General features: G+C 43.5%; 1 protein-coding gene across 1 annotated transcript in view; it reads right to left on the minus strand.

Moving 5' to 3' along the window:
• Positions 1–5,544: 5,544 nt before the first annotated feature.
• TOP1 (DNA topoisomerase I) overlaps positions 5,545–19,311 on the minus strand; it is an 80,962-nt gene continuing 67,195 nt past the window's right edge. The window contains exons 14-21 of the mRNA XM_081033439.1: positions 15,251–15,394; positions 14,303–14,488; positions 13,186–13,254; positions 12,543–12,657; positions 11,261–11,388; positions 8,178–8,272; positions 7,808–7,957; positions 5,545–6,843 (exon numbers count right to left, since the gene is read on the minus strand). Coding sequence (XP_080889565.1) covers positions 6,741–6,843; positions 7,808–7,957; positions 8,178–8,272; positions 11,261–11,388; positions 12,543–12,657; positions 13,186–13,254; positions 14,303–14,488; positions 15,251–15,394 — 990 coding nt within the window. The 3' untranslated portion in view covers positions 5,545–6,740. The remainder of the gene's footprint in view (positions 6,844–7,807; positions 7,958–8,177; positions 8,273–11,260; positions 11,389–12,542; positions 12,658–13,185; positions 13,255–14,302; positions 14,489–15,250; positions 15,395–19,311) is intronic.

The raw sequence follows: 19,311 nt of genomic DNA on the forward strand, positions 1-19,311 counted from the left end.
TCTCATATGGACACTTGCTTGACTGAAATAATGGAGAATGTTCTCAACAAACTGACAGCAAATGCTGATAGTTTTCATTAGTTCCTAATAATGACCTTGAGTGAATATAGAAGGTATAATATACTGTGTTTCCCCGAAAATAAGACCTAACCGAAAGATAAGCCCTAGCATGATTTTTCAGGATGACATCCCCTGAACATAAGCCCTAATGCGTCTTTTGGAGCAAAAATTAATACAAGACCCGGTCTTATTTTGGGGAAAACATGGTAAAAGTATAGCTCAGTGAAGCCTCTTCCACGATTAAAGGCAGGCACATTGATAGACAGAGTGGCAGTGTCTAATCTGATCCATGCATAAAACTTTATCCTTTTTAACTATTCTTTAAATTCTACTCAGTAGTTTATGTTAGATGTCTCAAGAGATTATGAGCCAGCCAGCCAGTCTGCACCTCAGCATACAGCTAGTACTTAATAATTACCTTAAAGCATCTGGAGCTCCAGCCCACAACCTGTGGTCTAGGCTCTTGATCTCTGGTCCCAATACCGGTATCTACCTGGTCCTCACACATCTTAGGTCACATCGTCCTGCTTTCCTCCTCACCTGGGATGTACTGTTGGCCCCTCAAGAACCTCATGTTTTCTATCACTCAAGGCAAAGCCAGGCCTGGCCCAGCCACTCCCAGGGACTCAGCTGTCTTTGCAGACCCTGCTTCCCCTTTGCTGATGAGCCCCTATATTGGGACCCAGAGGCAGGAGAGCTGGGCTCCAGACATACCTCTTCAGGGAGGTGGCAGGGATATGTAATTGCTTCACTGAAAGAAGAGAAGGGGAGAGCCCTTGCTAGCCACTGGCCCAGGCCAGGACAGACCTCCTATTTTCCCCCGTTCTCTCTTTCTTCTAACAAACAGTCCTGATGTCTTCTCTATAGCAGCAGTAAGACAGCAGAGATGAATCAGACCAAGTATCCACTCCAGCAGTGGATACAGAAATGCCAACGGAGGACTGACAAGTCAGTGTGACATGGGTCCCATGAGCCCTGAGAAGGGACCCCCGGCCTTACCTAGGACCTTTGGTGGATGTGTATATAGAGCAAAGTGAGAGAGAGTGTATGTGCTAGAAGAGACAGCAGCTCCAAATACAAGGCGATCATTAGTTTTCACAACAAGGTCACTCCAGGTGTTATGGCTTTTTTTGCAACTAAAATATAAACATTTTTAGAGATGCATGATTCAAAAGTCCACATATAACAGTTTATTTAGTTACACATACATATTTAAAATCACATATTATTTGAAACAATATAACTTATGAATATTGGTTTTTCCTACTCTCACCTTTCCAGAAATCATATGTTCAGTCTTTACATGAATCTTTGATTTCTCTGTAGTTGTCATCATTAGAGCTACTTTGTGAGTTACCTAATATATTATTTCTGAAAGCACATTACCTTCACTGCCACCTACAGTGTCCCCGAAAATAAGACCTAGCCGGACAATCAGCTCTAATTAGAGGGAAACACGGTAAGTTGTTTGAGAGAGGGTGCTTTTGAAAAACCAACTTTATTTAGGAATAATTTACATATAAAACGCACCCATTTGAAGTATAAAGTTTGGTGAGCTTTGACAAACATATGCCATTATATAACCTACACCCAATCAGGATATAGAACATTTCCATCACCCCCCAAAGTTTCTTGGTGCTTTTTTGCAGTCTGTCTCCCCTACCCCTATCCGGCAATCACTAATCTACTTTCCATCACTACAGACTAGTTTTGCCTAGCCGAGAATTTCATATAAATGAAATCATGGTGTGTCATTGTGCCTGAGTTCAGCATGTTGTTTTTGAGATTCATCCATGTTGCTAAGGAAGAATGCTTTTTGAATCAGTATGTGAGGCTATTACTGGATATTTTGAATACATTTTTGTATAACATTAAAACAGGTTTCTTTTCAATTCTCACATATGTATATTAGTATTCAGTGGGTTGGGTGACCCACTGACTCCTTCCATATTGACACAAATCTTTAATGTTATCCATAAATATTTAAGTGTTTTTTCTAAGACTTAAAAAAAACAAACATACACATACCTATAGTACCATTATCAAACCTAAAAAAAAAAAATCAACACTATTGCTATTTAAAGTGATCGTTAAGAGGCTTGTTTGTATGTAACACTTGGGATTGTGAAAAAATTACTAAGTCTGTGGTAAATTTCTTTGCCTCCTTGTTTACTGATTTTGTCAGGAAACTACTTACAATCATCCAAAACTAGCTTGACTGAGGTCATTTCAGGGTAATGTGCTTTCTCCAAAAAGTGCTTTTTGGTTTAAAAGAAGTTGAGAGAACATCCCATTATATGAGGGATTTTGTAACAACCAAAATATAAACTTGCTTTTCTCAGAAGAAAACAAAAATTGAAGTTTCCTGTTAAGAAATACCTATATTCTGTGTATATGGTATTTAGGAGGTGATGTGAGTCACTAGTTTACTGGATATGGAAGTGAGAGAAAGGAGAGGAGGATGATGGCTACCCTGGGTTCCGCTTGCGGGACAAGAGGGGATGGTGGTGCCACTCGCTGCGATGTGAAACTCAGCCCAATGGGCGTGGACTAGTAGGTTCTAAGCTCAGCTCCAGAGATTTGAGACTGAGTAGTCTTTGGCATTCCCCACAGAGATGTAGTTGGCAGTTTGTGTCTGGAACTCAGGAAAGGGGTCTAGGCTGGAGATGAGAGATATGGGAGCTGTCATGTTAGGGTGTGAATGAAATCAGGCCACTCACCATGGCAGTTAAGGACCCGAGAAGGAGATAACTGAGAAGCAACAGCCTGATAGAGATAGTAGCAAAACCAGAAGGTGGCATCGTGGAAGCCCGAGAGAAGTGCTTTAAGAAGGGAGGTGGTTTCATACAGGTGTGATCCAAAGATACGGAGAATGTTTAAACTAAAAAACAGTGTCTTACAGCGAAAGACACATTGTCATTATTCCCCCTCAAAATAGACCCCCTTACGTCAAACACACTTATCCCATCGTTCCTGCCACTTTCCGAAGCCGTTCTAGAAGTCCTCTTTCGTGTCTTTACTTCATCCTCCATCATGACAACGCTCCATGTTACCCATCGCTTCTGGTATGGCAATTTCTGTCAAATAAAAATATTAGTGTGTCCTCATCCACAGGATTTGGCACTGTGTGACTTCTGGCTCTTCCCCAAAGTCAAAATGATTCAGGACATCAAGGCAGCCACAACAGGGCAACTAAAGACACGAAAGAGGACTTCCAGAACTGCTTCAGAAAGTGGCAAGAACGATGAGATGAATGTGTTCGAAGTGGGAGTATTTTGAGGGGGATTAATGGCAATGTCTTTTACTATAATTTTTTAAACATTCACCGTATTTTTTGATCACACCTCGTACTGTATGATTTTATGTGAGACATCCAGAAAAGGCAATTTATAAATGAGTGAAGGCTGGAGATGGAGTGGGGATTAAGTTTGAGCATGAGGGAATCTTCCTGGGCGGATGATTTCTGGTAACTGACTTACGGTGACGGCTGCACCACTCAGTCATTACTGAAATTTATTATATGCTTGAAATGGTGGATTTTGACATGTAAAATATACTCCAACAGAGCTGTCAGGGAAGAAGGGAGTGGTTAAGTGTCCAAAGAGCTTAAGTAGGATGCAGAATGCAAAGCTCATTTCCTGGTTTGGTCACTCACTCATTGCTGAAATGTGGTCAGAACAGAGAGGGGGAATTGGGGGCAAGATGCCACAGAAGCTCGTTGCAGTGGGTGGGGGAAATGACTGGGCGGTGTCAATGACTCATTCCAGGTGCTTGTTTGTGAAATGGAGAGGGAGAGGGGTGCTTGCTGGGAAGGGCTGGGAGTTGTGAGGTTACTTTCTTCATGTTTTAAATGTGTCAGAGGCCTAATACAGATTTGACAGGGAGAACAGACATGACCTGGGGACGAGTTGTGGGGGGTGAGGGAGAGAGAGGAGCAAGGAAGCACCCAGATGTCTGGTGTGGGTAGCACGGGGAAGCCATCTCCCTTTGCCCACAGCTTGACTAAAGCATCACAGAAAGGCCTGACAGGAGTTATTCAGACCCTGCACATCTGGCCTCAGCTCCTGGACATGACTGGAAGGGGGAGAAGGGAACCAACCTACTTACTGGCTGCATAGGCAAGGGGATGGGTCTCCTGACTCCATGCTCAAGCGTCCTTCAGGGCCCTTCATATCTGGCCCTCACCTACCTGTCCAAACCCTCTCCTCATGCCCACTGGTCCGGCCAGCTTCCCATTCTCTGGCTTCCTCCAAGGCCTGTTGCCACCATCTAGGATTCCCTTCACAACATTCCTGACCAACATCTAATTGCCCTGCACCTGCCCTCCGAAGACTTGTAGGAAGGTCCTTGTTGGAAAAGGTCGACTCAAGTCCCTGCTCATTAATAAAATGTTCTATCTACAAGGCCTCCTGTCCCCGACTTCTAGTTGTGGACCAACATTTGTCTCCTAGTTGTAGCAAGTCCGGCTTAAATCCCAAACCTGAGGTCCACTTTCTCGTCACGCACCTACCAGCCACAAAGCTTATCTAATGGGCACGGGAAGAGCCTCTTTGGTGCTATTCCTCACACTCAGTGGTCTAGCTACACCACCATAGAATTCAAAACGCTCTTGCTCCAAAGCAATGATGGCTACACGACCTCCTTTACTCATTGGGGTGAATACTACCGCCCTCACTGGCCAATGAAACACAGGCTGTCAAAGTCTCCCCAGGACTGTCTGCAGGGGGCACAGCACCAGCCCAGCCCCCAGCCCCAGGGAGTTTAGAGACCCTCAAAGAGATGGCTCTCCTTCCAGAAAATATCTGCACATGGTAACAAGTAGAGGACCTAAGGCTAAGTGACCAATTCTGACCACTCTGGCCTTCCTGCTCCATTTGACTGGGAAACCTCACTCTTCACCTGAATTCTAGGTTTCGCTGTAACCTAGATGAGAAAAGAACAATTTTTGCAGGAACCCTGGCCAGCCTGGGTACCAGAGCACTGGGAAGCGGTCACAGACCACTCCCTCTTTCAATCAACCAATCAGTGGGAAAGGGTTTCTGGGATCCAGTTTCCTAACTGGTTTAAGTACCCTTAATTCCTGCCATCCTGACTGTTACGCTTAGCCATATAAGCAAACCCAAAGACGCTCCCTACTGCTTCTGGCTAGCACACATGGAAAGCGCTCCCGAACTCTGCCTCCCAAATACACTTGCTCCTTAAACATCACCCACGCAAGGCTTCTAATACAGTTCCCGTCCCACCATCTGTTCTTGATTTTCTGCACCCTCCCTCAGTTCCTGGGCCTGCCTCTATCTAAGGGTGTGGACTTTGGCTCCCCTTTGACTCACACCCACAACAGCAGGACAGAGGTACCCCTCCCAGGCCCAGCCTGGGCTCCTGGGGAGGGAGCCACTCTTCCTGACCTGAGCAGCCAGACCACATCCCACACCAAGGCCCAGCCCGAGCCTGCGGCCCTGGGGAACAAAGAGGCAGACACTAAGATTCTGTTAGGTTGTAGGAATTTATTTTAAATAACCTACAGTTGATTAAAAGGGAATTCATGATAAAAATAGAAGATACTTGAGGAAAGATGTGGGAAATGGACTCTGCACACACACTAAACTAACATTGCCTCTAAAACTAATGATTATAGCAAAAAATGTTTTCACATTAAAATTCTGCTTTTTATGTTTTTTCCCCCATTTTTTACACAATTACAAAAGAAAAAAAAATAAAAGCCCTAAAATCTTGATTACTTTTTCTTTTTTGGACCAAATACTCATTTTCCTCTAAATTTATTGACCTGTGGAACTTTTTATACAGTAAAATCTTTCAAGTGAAAGACTGAGTTTTAAAATGAAAAAGATGGATATCTGAGAGGGTACAGGGAATGCTCAGAACAAAGGATGATGGGAAAATGGTTTCAGTCACTGATTATTTCATTATTCTTAGACTCACTCACCCCTCATCCCTCCCCAACCCCAATCTACACGATCTTTAAGATCAAGAAAAAGGTTTAAATATTTTAAAATAATTAAAAAGAAATAAAAATTCACATTTAAAAAGGAACACTCAAGTCAGGAAATATTTTCCCATCATGCTTTTCTGCGAATAGGTGTCTGAACCAAAACACTGCCGATGTCACAACTGCTTCAAGTTTAATGAAAACTGATTCCCATGACAATAGATAGTGACGACTCTAACAGGTGCGCTGGGTTTTTGTTCTACTTAATTTTTAATTCCTGAAATGGGGGAGAGGGAAGGGAGTTTAGGGATTCATTTCTATTAAAATATAGAAGTTATTGCAAAACCCTAACTGTAAAAACGCACCAATATAATCGGACTTCGTATACAGTAGCTAAGAGAATCCAAATGCTGCAGTGAAACAGTGAATTTGCCTGGCAGATCTCTGACAAATTCCCATCCACTTGCCCTCTTGAAAATAAAAACAAAATTCAAAACAAATCATACAGCTAGAATTTTGATATCTGAAATATTTTTAAATAAGTTGTCCATAGGACAACTGGCTCAGCTCTCCCTTATAATATCTTCAGGTTTATCTTTTCTCAAAAGATGTTGGTTTGTTAAGACTTGCCGCCTCTCTCCCTCAGATGTGAGGGCAAGCGAGGCTCACAGTTCATCCATCTTCCCCAAACCACGCTGTTCCTTTTCCACCAAACTCTGCCCCTGGAAACCGGCTAGAACTCGTAGTCATCGTCAGCCATGTCGATGGCCCAAGCGAACTTCTCTCGTTGGGTTTTGTTGTAAATTTTCTCAATTGGGACCCCCCACTTCTTGCACCTGCAAACAAATGAGAGAGGAGGATTAGTGTGTCTTGGGGAGCAATGGCCCAGACCTGGGGCAAGTGACGTGTTACCTTCACCTTCACATCCCTCTGGTGAGAATGAGAATTAATTCATGTGCTCAACTTACTTCACCTTGACAGTGACCTCCGTATGAGGTGGGTGCTACTACAGAGGTACAAATAAAAAGGTACGGAGGGAAAAACTAAAACAGAGCAGTTAAGTCATTTGCTCACGTTCTCATGCAGCTAGTGAGCATGGAGGTGAAAATGACCCAAGCAGTCTGGTGCCTTTCAAACTAACCAATTCTCTAGCACCACACAGGGCAAAAAGAATAGAAAGGGAACAAGAGTGGGGTGGAAACCTTGGCCCAGAAGAGCAGGTGCCAGAGAGGATGCGTCCTCCAAGGCTCAGAATGCAGTTACGCAAGGTAATTAATAAGCATCTTCAAAAAAGCTACTTATTCTGGAAGTTATGTTTTGACTGGGCGGGGGGGGGGTGTCGAGGGGGTGTGGGGAGTGAGCAAACAATAGAGAATGTGTCTGCCTTAGTTAAATGGTCCCTCTAACTCTTTGGGTCGGTTGCTCAGATGTGTTCTCGTGTTTTTCTTCTTGTTCCTATGTTTCTTCCTTCACTTGCGAAAATTTTCATTGAAAAGTTTTGTTAAAGTGAGGGGTTCTTATGTGTTTTTCCTTCATTAAGGGCTACGAGCTTTCATTCTTGTCCTAAAGTTCCATGAAGGATGGGGACTGCACCTGCCTTTTGAAAACCAACGTAACCCACTCAAAGGCAGTGTCATAGCACTGACCATTTAGGCCCATCCAGGACGTTGCAATGCGTCTGCAGCACGCACAGCAGAATGCCGGCACAGGTTTCCCAGAGGACAGTGTGGCGTGTAGATGGCGTGTGAAGGCTGCCGTGCTCCCACAACCCCGTCACCCTGCTCGGCCACAGCCACTTACCACGCCACTGAGATCCGCGGGTCGAGGTAATTGAGTTTGGAGGTTCCCAGAGCAATTTGTTTATTCTCCTCTCGGTCTGTGGCCTGAACTTCAAGCTTCATCAACTGCTCCTCCAGTCTCTGCACAGCCTTCTTCTTTGACTCTACCACCCTGGGACAATGGATGTCATCAAGAACCAGGCCTGGCCTCTAGACAAGCACATTGTAACCCCCACCCTGAAACTTAGGGGGCAGTAAAAGCCCCGAGTACCGAGCCTTCCAAAAGATACCACTCAGAGAGCCTGGGAAAGCCGGCCCCAGGGCACCCGGCTGGGGTTGCTCCTGCTTTTCTCCCTCCAGCGACCCCAGCTTCCCGCACGACCAGCACGTACTTCTTGGTCTTTGCGTCCTTCATGACCTTGGCGTCGGCTTTAGCACTTTTCAGGTCTCTCCGGGCATCTGCCAGCTGTTCCTTCTTGGCATCAATCTGGTGAGGAAGAACGTCAGCAAGTTTTAGGAATAAAAGAAGCCCAGAGAGAAGAAAAGAAAGGCTTCGTTAGAGAAGGTGAAGCCTAGACAGTGTAGGCTGTCTCTCGAGGCAGTCTGCTGGGTGAAAACACCCGGGCTGGCTTCATGAAAGCAGAGTAGGTGCACAGTGACTGCTGGATTCAGCTACTTGGTCATTTATGTTCTGTGACCCATCAAGAAAAGAATGTTCTATAGGCAGTGACCCAGGGCCCCATTAATCCAGAAGCTCAGAGGAAAGAACCCGCTGGGACTGGGCAAGTGGGTGCTAATCTTCCAGAGATCACTCTGGCCTCAGACACCTGGGAAGAGAGCTACACATGAGAGCTGTCCATCAAGTGGAAACTGTGCCAGGCTGTAACCTTCATTCCAAGAATACTGCAAAAGATGCTCTTTATGAAGCTGAGACAGGATCCTTGCATCTACTGAGCCCAGAGCATTCCTCAGAGTCTGCCAGCACTCTGGGAAGAAGGTGCCAGCTTCTCAAGAAAAAAGGGTGCACGAAGAAAATATCCAAGGGACTAAAAAATAGCAATTAAAAAGTCAGCTAGTCTGTGCCAAGCCAACACATGGCATGGCCTGGCTTTGACAATGTTTTCAAAAGGAGAGGGAGCTGAGATGGGGAGAAAATTAAAGTCGTTATCCTCAAAAATAGAGGTTTGAAAACATTTTTAGCTGTGGAGCTCTTTTTCCAAATGAAACTCATGGAGTCCCAGACAAGGGGCAAGGGCAGTTCCAGCCTTTCTTGCTTGATAGAACTTCCCAAGCACCTCTGGAGAACCTATATGCTTCTTAGTTCCTCCTTAAGGACAGCAGCGGGCAACACCAGGGAGCTGGAGCCCAGACCAGTCAGCTCATGCTGCTGGAGGGCACTAGAAGCCGGGACCTGTTCTCACCTTGCTAACTGGTGAGGTCAAGGGGACCTCTGCAGACCAAATACATGCCTGACTCCCACACTGGGCTGTTGCTCTGAGCCTAGAATTATCTGTTAGGCACACACACAGCCCAAGATTGGAAACAGAGGCTGCCATTGTGACACAATCATTAAATGCATTTTACTACGAATGGCTTACTTCCAACATCTATGCTGTCCAAAGGCAAGCTGAAGGAACCGAATTCTATATACAAAAGCATCACAGACACCACTAGCCAGATTCTTCTTAGGCTAGAAATACAACAAACCACAATCTTTTAACCATTTCTGCGAATGCTCTACTGGCAGGCTATGTCAAATTCTCTCAAAGCACCAAAGACTCCATTGATTCCCTTGGCAAACATGGGCGTGTGTTTGCTTTTTGGGCACACAGGAGAGGGTTCCTGGGCTCGTCTGGCAGGCAGGCCGGGCTGCTCAAACAGTGGTTCCAGAGTGAGGTCAACAAAAAAACCTCCTCATGCTCCAGGGAGGGGTCTCCTGAATTAGGCAAACACCACCTGAATATTCACACTTTTATTTCTGGCTTAGAACAACACAAGGAGAGTAAACCATACCAGGTGACTGCCATGTAACAGAATGGTAGCAAATGGGAGGTGCCAGGAGGGGCAGTCTATAGGGTTCTCTGCCTGCCCACCATATGGTCCAAGGATTTGAGAGTTCTGTGGACACCTATGCATGTATTGTGGACGTGTGCAGCCCTTCAGGAAAGCCAGCTGGCATCTGTGGCATGAACTGTAGGTTGTATTTTTTTACCCAGATGTTCTATTCCTGGGTATTTATTTTGAAGAAATTTTAACAGAGCAAAATTTCAACATGGGCCCAAACATGTGTACGCAGCCTCACTCTACAGCAGTTTTTAAACTCCAATTGTCCAAGGACAGAATTCTGTGAATGTGGGTGGGAAAGAATCACATCTGTAGTTTCATTAACCTCTAGTTGAAATTTATCATTTCTTCTTCAATTATGAATGTGGGCAACAAACCACAGCAATGCCAGCAGTCCCTCTGACTTTATCACCAACACAGAGTACAGGTATTTTCATATCAAAACTGTTGCAGAAATCTTGAAGTATCATTTATATTTATTACTACCTTGAAATTTAGAGGTTATTAGACCCACCTTCAGATCTTACTTAGTAGGTAAATAAGGAAGGCATATTTATTACCAGATCAGACTTTAAAATACATTTGCTAAGTGTATTTGAAGATAATTGCTTTCCTTTGTAACGCTGTGTATCTGTGCTGTAATGAAGTATCTGCAAATCCTCATTGTGGGTTTAGTACATTAAAACGGACTGGTTCTGTAGCCATTGCTCCCACAAAAATGCTCATCCTCAAATGTTAAGTGCCTGGTGGCTTAGCAGCTCAGTACCAGGCAGAGTCAGAGGGAGGAGAGGCACGTGAAGAGCGGCAGCATCAACTTGTTTGCATGTCAGTCTCTCCCGCGAGGGCAGCAACTCCAGCACACAGCCAGTATCCAACAGATGTTTGAATGAAGAGCTATATGAAAATATGATTTGTGTGGAATGTGTGAAAATAAAAACAGCTGTGCTAAGATTTGGGGGAAATAAGTATCATTGTTTCCTCATCTTTTCAATTTGGAACAATCTAATTTGGAAATAGTTGTATTTGTGGGCTGTGGCAAGGAGCTGTGAAGGCTCCCTTTGTATCCATTTTCCTCACGTATAATAAGAACAACTAGAAATATTCAAGGAGGGTACATCAAATCAGATGTTCAAAATGGCAAGTGGCCAATGTGGAACCTCAGTCCACAGAATGAAGACCTCCTAAACGATGGGTACCTGATATTCAGTATCTTGATTAGGGAGAACCTCTATCATAGTTCCGTTTCTTTATCTTTACCATAGACCTTTCTTCCAGAACAGACCTGGAACTGGCCTTCTGATATCCCAGCTCAGAAGGCTGGATTATAAATGCCTCTCGTCTTCAGAGTATATGCCCACAGCAGACATGGCTCCCTTCATTCTGCTACCCCCACCACCCAGATCCAAGATACCTTAGATTGCAAATTCATCATGGACTTCTCAAAAGTTTTTGGTGGTGCCCTCTGATGGTTACAAAGAATTGCAACAGCTCGGTTGGCACGGTTGTAAGATAGGATCTTTGCCGGGATGTTCTCATCCGCTGTAAAGAAAGAAACATGATAGTGAAAGAGTCCGGTTGTGGAACAAAAGACAACACACAATGTATCTATCCCAGTCCTTCCTCCTCAGGATTTTACTGGCCCTCATCTCACTTCGATGATCAATGCAAGTTTGCCAAGCCATAAGTTCAAAATCTGAGTCAAGTCATCTGCTTGCTGCAGTACCCACACATCTACCCACACGACGAAGCCTGAAGAAAATAGGAATTGGGACAGAAGAAGCCTGCAGCGGAGGGTATGACAAAGGGACTGTAAGTTTTACATTTTAAAACCACAAGACAGCATATTTTTAAAAAAGAAAGTGTTAACCAAGTAATTTTTTCACTTGTGTCATTCTTCTTTTTTTTTTAAAAAAACATTATTCCTTTACTTGAACAACCTCTACACACAAAATAGTTTAAGATTTTTGAGTAGAAAGGATTTAGGTCTCAAAAGGTTTTATGAGTCTGCTACATGTTTCCTGGAAACGTTTAACTGAGCCTTTTAAGAACCCTGATGGCTGTGGCCAGACGGAAAGGCACTTGTGTCACTTTATCTCACCCTAAAACATCGACCCCCTAACATACCCATCTTTGGCTTTTCTGGCTAATATTATAAAGCCATTTGACCTTTTTATAGAGAACAGTGGGAATTTAGCAGTGACTGGACTCCAGGAAAAAAAGCGTTTCGATCTTGGTGATATCTTTGCAGCTAGTTTTTAGGAGAATACTAACCTCTTAAGGGGGAAAAAAAAGGACAGAAACCTCAAAGAAAGGATTTGCTGCTGTATTTTTTAGTATCCATGACAACCTTACTCTCCCCAATTTAACAGAACATCACAGCACTATGTCTTCATTCTATGAGCTTTTAAATAACAGACATGTAAAACACAAAATGCAGGCATTTTCAGAACTGAGAGAAAGCCTCTGTCAGCATTCCCTAAATCGAATCTAGAAGCTGGGGTAGGAATGGGGGAAACAGCAACGATCTTACATCTATACAAACTAAGCCTTAGCTCTCTATTAGAGGTATGGAGGGAAAAAGTTTCCAGTCACAATGTTAGGGAGAAAAAGTGGAACAGAGCCAGGACTAAGCTGGGCAAGGACATCGGACAGCATCAATAGGCTGTGGCCCTGGCTGGCCAAGCAGTACTTACGGGCTGTTAGTTCTTTTAGCTGCTGTTGTAGCGTGATGGAGGCATTGTATGTACGGAACACCTTGGCTGTCAAGCCTTCCATGAGATCCTGAAGATGCTTATTTAAAATAGCAGTCTGGAGGAGACAAAGCAACAGAGAAGATGTTGGGACTTAGGTAAAAGCCACACCGCCCTGCCCTCTCTGGAAAGCTCTAGGACACGTATGCCAGTGCGATCACAACCCTGCCAAGTTTTACTGCTCTGCCAGAGGGAAGTTAGGAAAAGAGGGAAGACAATTCCAGGATATAGGGTTGCATGATACCACCTTAAGAAGTACTTCAATCTTAAGCAGGCCAATAAAGCAAATTTGTCCTTCTCTGTTAAAATCTTCTCTGAGATATCCAGGTCTCCAGCAGAGGTGGCTGGCATCCAGCCAGGGGAAGGCTCTGCAGGAGCCAGAGGAGGATAAAAGGCAGGGTCTGTCTACCCCGTCTCAGGGCTTTGGCCACGGATTCACTGTGTGCCCCGAGGGAGGAAGAGAGTACAGGACGCCATGGGACGGGCTGAAGGGAGAGCCCAAGCACACTCAGGCAAACCTCTCCTTAAGGAGCGCGTGAGGCTCTGGCAAGGCCCCTCTTCAACCCAGTGCACCTTGTCTACTCACATTGAGTCTGTCAAAAAGATCGTCCTCAGGCTGTTTGTTCTCCATAAATAGTTGTAAGTTCTTAAAAACCTAAAAGAAATAGGCAGAGCCTGATTTTACTATTTTTAAAACCTTTACTGTGGAAATGCTTGCAACTATAAAAAACCTGTGTGTGTATACACACACACACACACACACAAAACCCACAAAGCACGAGACACCTGTATCCTTTACCCAGACAGATTCCCCTACCATTAAGATTTGACCTCATTTACCGTTTGTGCAATGTGCATGCCTGCACACTCCTCTACTGTGTGTGTGTGTGTGTGTGTGTGTGTGTGTGTGTGTGTGTGTGTACACATAATTGCTCTGAACCATTTGTGGGTAATTACATAGGATAGAGATATTCACTTACATACGCGTGGTTCTTACTGGCTTCATAAATTTACATCTATACCTACTTTTATCTAATCTACTGTCCATATTCCAATTTTGTCAGTTGACCTAATGATGTTTTTTACCTCACCAGTATGGAATCCATCCTTAAGTATTTCATTAACTGTCAGGTCTCTTTAGCTTCGTTTAATCTGGAGCATTTCCACAGTCAGAAAAAACTAGGTACTGATTAAACATCAGACTGCTTAAGGGTTGGGTTACTGGGGTCCCCTGGTTCAAGTCCAATACTTTGGGGTGGGGGAGCACCATGGAGCTGCGACAGTCTCTATAGCTACAGGCTCAGAGACCTGAGGGCCAAACAGCTACCTTTTCGCTTTATCAGCTGAGGTTAAGCAAAGCTACAAAGTAACAAATTACACTGACCAGGGGATACAGAAATGTGGTCAAATCATTAAAACAATGCAGTGGGTTAAATCTTGTGTTGTGAGGGCCAACCTCTCCAAAGCATACTGTGTTGAATCTATTGCTATGGGAAACGGCCCACCATTCCAGGAAGGGCGCACCAGGGTGGGAGGTGAGGGCAGGGACTAAAAGGAGGTACATAGACACCAAACAATACCTCTCCCCTCTCTTTCAAGTCATTTTTTTTTTCCCTAGTGCCACACAGAGAACACAAAAATCACGCAACTCATGCTTGCTGAATGAATGAATGAATGAAAAGAAACAGGCCCCATTAACTTACTCGTTTCTCCACAGGGACTTTGTTATAGTATCTGATGGAGTCCTTCCCAAGGAAGTCAAACTCAACCACGTATTCCTGGCCGTCCAGCTCTGGATGCAGGTTGATGTGCTCCACGCGAAGCGAGCAGCAGCCCACAGTGTCTGCTGTTTCTCCTTCCTCCTTCTCGTTGCCTGCTCTCAGAGCAAGCTGTCCAGGGAGGGCAAAGAGAGACAAGGAGGAGCATGAAGAAACTTGAATCTCATAGGATCTCCAGGAAACCCAATTTTCTTTGGGGACGGAGTGTTCGTCTGCAAGGCCTGGGAATTCTGGACTCTGCATTGTTGCTTCTTCCCTATTCCACTAAGTATGGAGAGTCAAGGGGATAACTAAACTTTCCTATAAATCCATGCTTCTCTTTACTCTGCCCTCTTACATGGGGATAGAGGAGAGGAAGAACATTTTTAAAAAACCAGCAACTGAAGGGGTGTTTCTCGTCTGGGCAATCAGACTCAAAAAGCTTGTCTCTTAATTTTGCTGAATTTTTGAGACAATTCAAAATTTGGCTAAAATATGAGCAATGTAATATTGGTGGGGAAAAAAATTTTTTTTCTTGTAAAGAGTACAGGTACTGAGGAACTAATCTCCAGAGCACTCTTTCAAACTGTAGTTATGATACTTCAGCCGATTATTTTCCCAATTTATTTAAGGGTTATAATCATCTTTTTTAGAAATAAGAATGTCATAGTATTTCCGGCACATTCAGATTCCTGCAGACCCTCCTATCAGGCAGACTGTGTTCAGACAGCAGCAGACACTGAATACCTCTGTCTCCACATCTACTGTCCTTACTGGGACAGAGACTAGATGAACAGGACCACGGAAGCTGCTTGTCACTGCCTCTCCAGTACTCAGCATGGGGCCCGGAGGTATAAACCCCCACATTAGGCGGTGAGACAGGAAGACACACACCTTGTCGATGAAGTATAGGGCTACAGCTCTCTGCCGGACTTTCATCTCTTTAGACTTCCAGTCTTCTCGATATTGGTTCCGGATCTTGTCCACACATTTTTTCAGCCTCCGAGCAGTCTCATATTTCTGCCAGTCTTTCTCACCCTGCAAAGACCCAACCCCAACGGTGGACTGCTTAGGGATGGTAGGGTAAAGATAGACTTTGAATATCCAAGTTTAGAGCTTAGAACCAAAGAGAAGGAACTTGAGCTTAAGGAAGATAGAAAGAGTACTGAAGAGAAATTTTAGGGCATTTAATTTGATGAGAACTCATGCTGTCCCATTTGCACTGTCAAGCACAACTGGCTCCTGCTAATTGCTAGGAAAGCCTCTGGCTTTCATTCTGTAAAATGTTTATGTTGTTGGGAAAAGCCCACATGGCATGTCCCCAAAACTGACTTCTGTCAACACAAAAGCTATGAAGATCCCCAGCCCAGCTCTACTGCTGAATCTGTGACCCAACACTTTTCTGCCAAGACTGAATTTCATTAAATTTAAGACAACCATTTACAGATTGATGGAAGGAACTGTCAAGGAAGCAGAACCAAAAATGACAACATATAATTACGAGGGAACACAATGACTTCCAGGAACAGCCGTAATTATTCACCATTTTCTAACTTCTGCATTTAAAAGTATTCTTGATTAGATGGAGGGAAACACTGTTACTGGGAAGTTTTTTGTTTTTTTTTTAAACATTAGAGCTTTGGGTGGAAGGTTTAAAAATTTATTTGAAAACCAATTAAAGGTTTTTAAAAAGGTGTGAAAAAGACAATGTAACCAACAGTGATGGAAGATTTTTGCTAGCAAGGACTGATAATAAGTGAGAAAGGTAAAGAAGGAAAAAAAATCCAAAAAAATATACGAGGGCCAGGGATATTATTACAAGGCCTAAAAGAAACTGTATGACATGAACCCCAGGACGGAATTTAAGGACCCAAGAATCACTCACTGCTCTTAACTCCCCCACCCTGCAACAAAAGAGATGGGGAGTGATTTCTACCCACATATGCCTGGAGCCCGCCTATGACAGGGACACGTGGTCCACGAGGCATTAAGAACTGTGGCAAGGTAAGTGGCCTTCTGAGCATGCGGGAGTGTGGGGTACCTGGGGTAAGAAATGCCTTCTACTTGGAACAAACACTCAGAAATGAGGCTTACCCGGCATGCTAAGGAGTCATCGGCACTCTCCCACAGCTGTGTGTGGACGAGCTGTACTACTTGTTTGGCTACAAAACAAGAGGTTCAGTAACTACGTGTTGTTGTGGGTGGGTGACTTAGTAGCTGGTGATACAGAAGAAATATCTAAGTTCTATGTCCTGACAATGGGAAGCTGAAAATTTATTAGTGATTTTTCTAAGTACATTTTGACATTCACGACAGTGAATAAGAAAAGGTGTGATACGTACAAGTTGTCCTCATGTACCAGTTAGTAGTAATAAATCTCCATGGCAACGGTTCTTATTTACACAAAGACAGAGACGACGAGAAGAGGGAGAGAGGGACGGGGGGGGGGGGGGGGGGGACAGGGAGGAGGGCAGGGAGAGAGCAAGGACACGAAAGGCTTGTCTCTAACAGTACAGTCTCCAGCTCAAGACTGGGCTCTCCCTTCTCGAAGGCATGTGGGCCTACCAAAGCTTGACTCTGGCTCTTCAAAGTCCTATAGAATTCTACTTCCTCGGTCCCTTAGTCATGCCACTGAAACAAGGAAACTCAACAAATAATTCATTCACGGAGGATACCACAAAGACCAACTTTTCTTCACAGGCTGGCTGGGCTGCTGGCACAAGGATCCAGGATTCTCTCAAAAAGGACAGAGATGGGGGTGGGGTGGGTGCAGAAGCCACCTTGTCTCGGTCCAGCAGGGGAGGGCTGGCCTCCAGGAAGTATGCTTATCCCTGCTGCCTTGAGCTTCCCCGAACAGAATCCACAGAGGAAAATGCACTTGAACAAGCTTTCTCAGACTACTTCTAGAAAATGAGATACCCATTTGGGTCTTCCAGGCAAGGTCTTCATCAAAAGTAAAACCAGGTGTCCACCGAGGGGGGCTGCCTTTTAACCCTAGTCCTCTTCCCCTACTCAGTCAACCCTCTGTAATGGGTAAGAATCTAACTGGATTAGTGACATACAACATTCTTTGGGTGACTTTTTTTTTTTTTAATTAGTAGACCCACGGTATTTTCTCTCTTTCTAATATACCTGCCTACCCATTAGGCAAAGTAGGTAAGTAGGTAAGGGGATTCAGGATAGCAAAGTGGGAGGTGAGCTAATCCTGTTCCCTAATCCCTTCTCAGAACTTTGTATTGACCAGTGGCTCTTAGTGGCTCTTTACTTCTCACTTAGCTGATGATCCCTATGTGAAGCTGCCACTGTGTAGAACACTAAAGAGGCAGTGAATAGCATTCTAAACTCCAAACATGTATCACTTAACACAAGATGTAACAAACTGGCCATGTTTATACCATGTTTAAAGAGAAAATTCAACCAGCTTTCTATACGTACCCATTAAAAAATATGTATGTCAGGGCTAAAAAAAATATGTCGGTTCGATTATCACATGGGCCAGTGGGCTCTCAACCACAAGGTTGTCAGTTCAACTCCTCGACTCCCACAAGGGATGGTGGGCTGCACCCCCTTGCAACTAGCAACGGCAACTGGACCTGGAGCTGAGGTGCGCCCTCCACAACTAAGACTGAAAGGACAACAACTTGAAGCTGAACATCACCCTCCACAACTAAGATTGACACACTGTTCCCCAATAAAGTCCTGTTCCCCTTCCCCAATAAAAATCTTTAAAAATATATATACATATATATATGTCTTTTTATGATTGATTTGTAGAGAATTTATAGTCTTTTTACTAAAATCCTTTTTCAGATATAAGTAGCATTACTTCCTTCCAGTACTTTCTATTCACCTTTTATTCTGAGGAAATCTTTACAAGTTTTTGTTATACATGTTTAAGTGTACAGTTTGATCAGTTTTGACCCACTACACCCACCCATCAAGAAAGAGAATATTTTTGTCATTCCGGAAGTTCCCTCATGCCCCTTCCCAGTTAATCACCAACTAAGCAACTACTGATCCTTTAATCTGATTGCTATCATCCTAGTTTAGTTTTGCCTAATCTAGAATATTATATAAATGACATCATACAGTGCAGGCTGTTATGTGTGGCTTCTCAACATGTTTTAAAGATTCATCTGTGTTGTTGCACTTTTCAGTAGTTCCCTCTTTTTAACTGCTGATATATAAGGTATATTCTATGATTATCTCTAGTGTGTTTGGCTATACCATAATGTGGTTATCTGTATGTTGATGGACCCCGGGTAGATGTTTTCGGTTCTGGACTCTCAGGAATATAGTACTGCTATTAATATTCTTGTACAAGTATGTTTATGGACACGTTTTCACTTCATTCAGGGCAAAAATACCTAGAATTGGAATTAGTATCTCACTGTGGTTTACGTAGGCATTCCACTGATAATCAGTTATGTTGAACACTCATGTGTTTATTTATTGGCCATTCCTCTAGCTTCTTTTGTCAAGCATCTATTTAAGTCTTTTGCTCTTTTTTATGGGGATGTTTGTCTTTTTATTATTGAGTTGTAAGAATTCTTTGTATATTCTGGATACAAGTTTTCTGTCAGATGGATAAACATATTGCAAAAATTTTCTCCCAATCTGCAACTTGAATACTTATTTTTTTAACAGTGTCTTTTGTTGAATCTAAGTTTTTAATTTTAATGAAGTCCACTTTATCAATTGTTTCTTTAATCATTAGTGTTTATTTTGTGTCCTAAGGTCATACAGATATTCTACTCTGATATTATCTAGAAGCTTTAATGTTTTAGTTCTTACATTTGAAATCAGGTTCAAAATATAGTTTTAAAGAAATAAGCATATGTCTTATTTTGTTTTTCTAATAAAACTCACCAAAATCAGAGCTTCCTAAGACTACAAAGTTTTATACAGACATTCTCCTTCAATCCAGCCCTCTGATCCCCAGATGGTTGTATTTC

This window comes from Rhinolophus hipposideros (genome assembly GCF_964194185.1).
Source record: "Rhinolophus hipposideros genome assembly, chromosome: 22".
Classification (NCBI taxonomy): Eukaryota; Metazoa; Chordata; class Mammalia; order Chiroptera; family Rhinolophidae; genus Rhinolophus; species Rhinolophus hipposideros.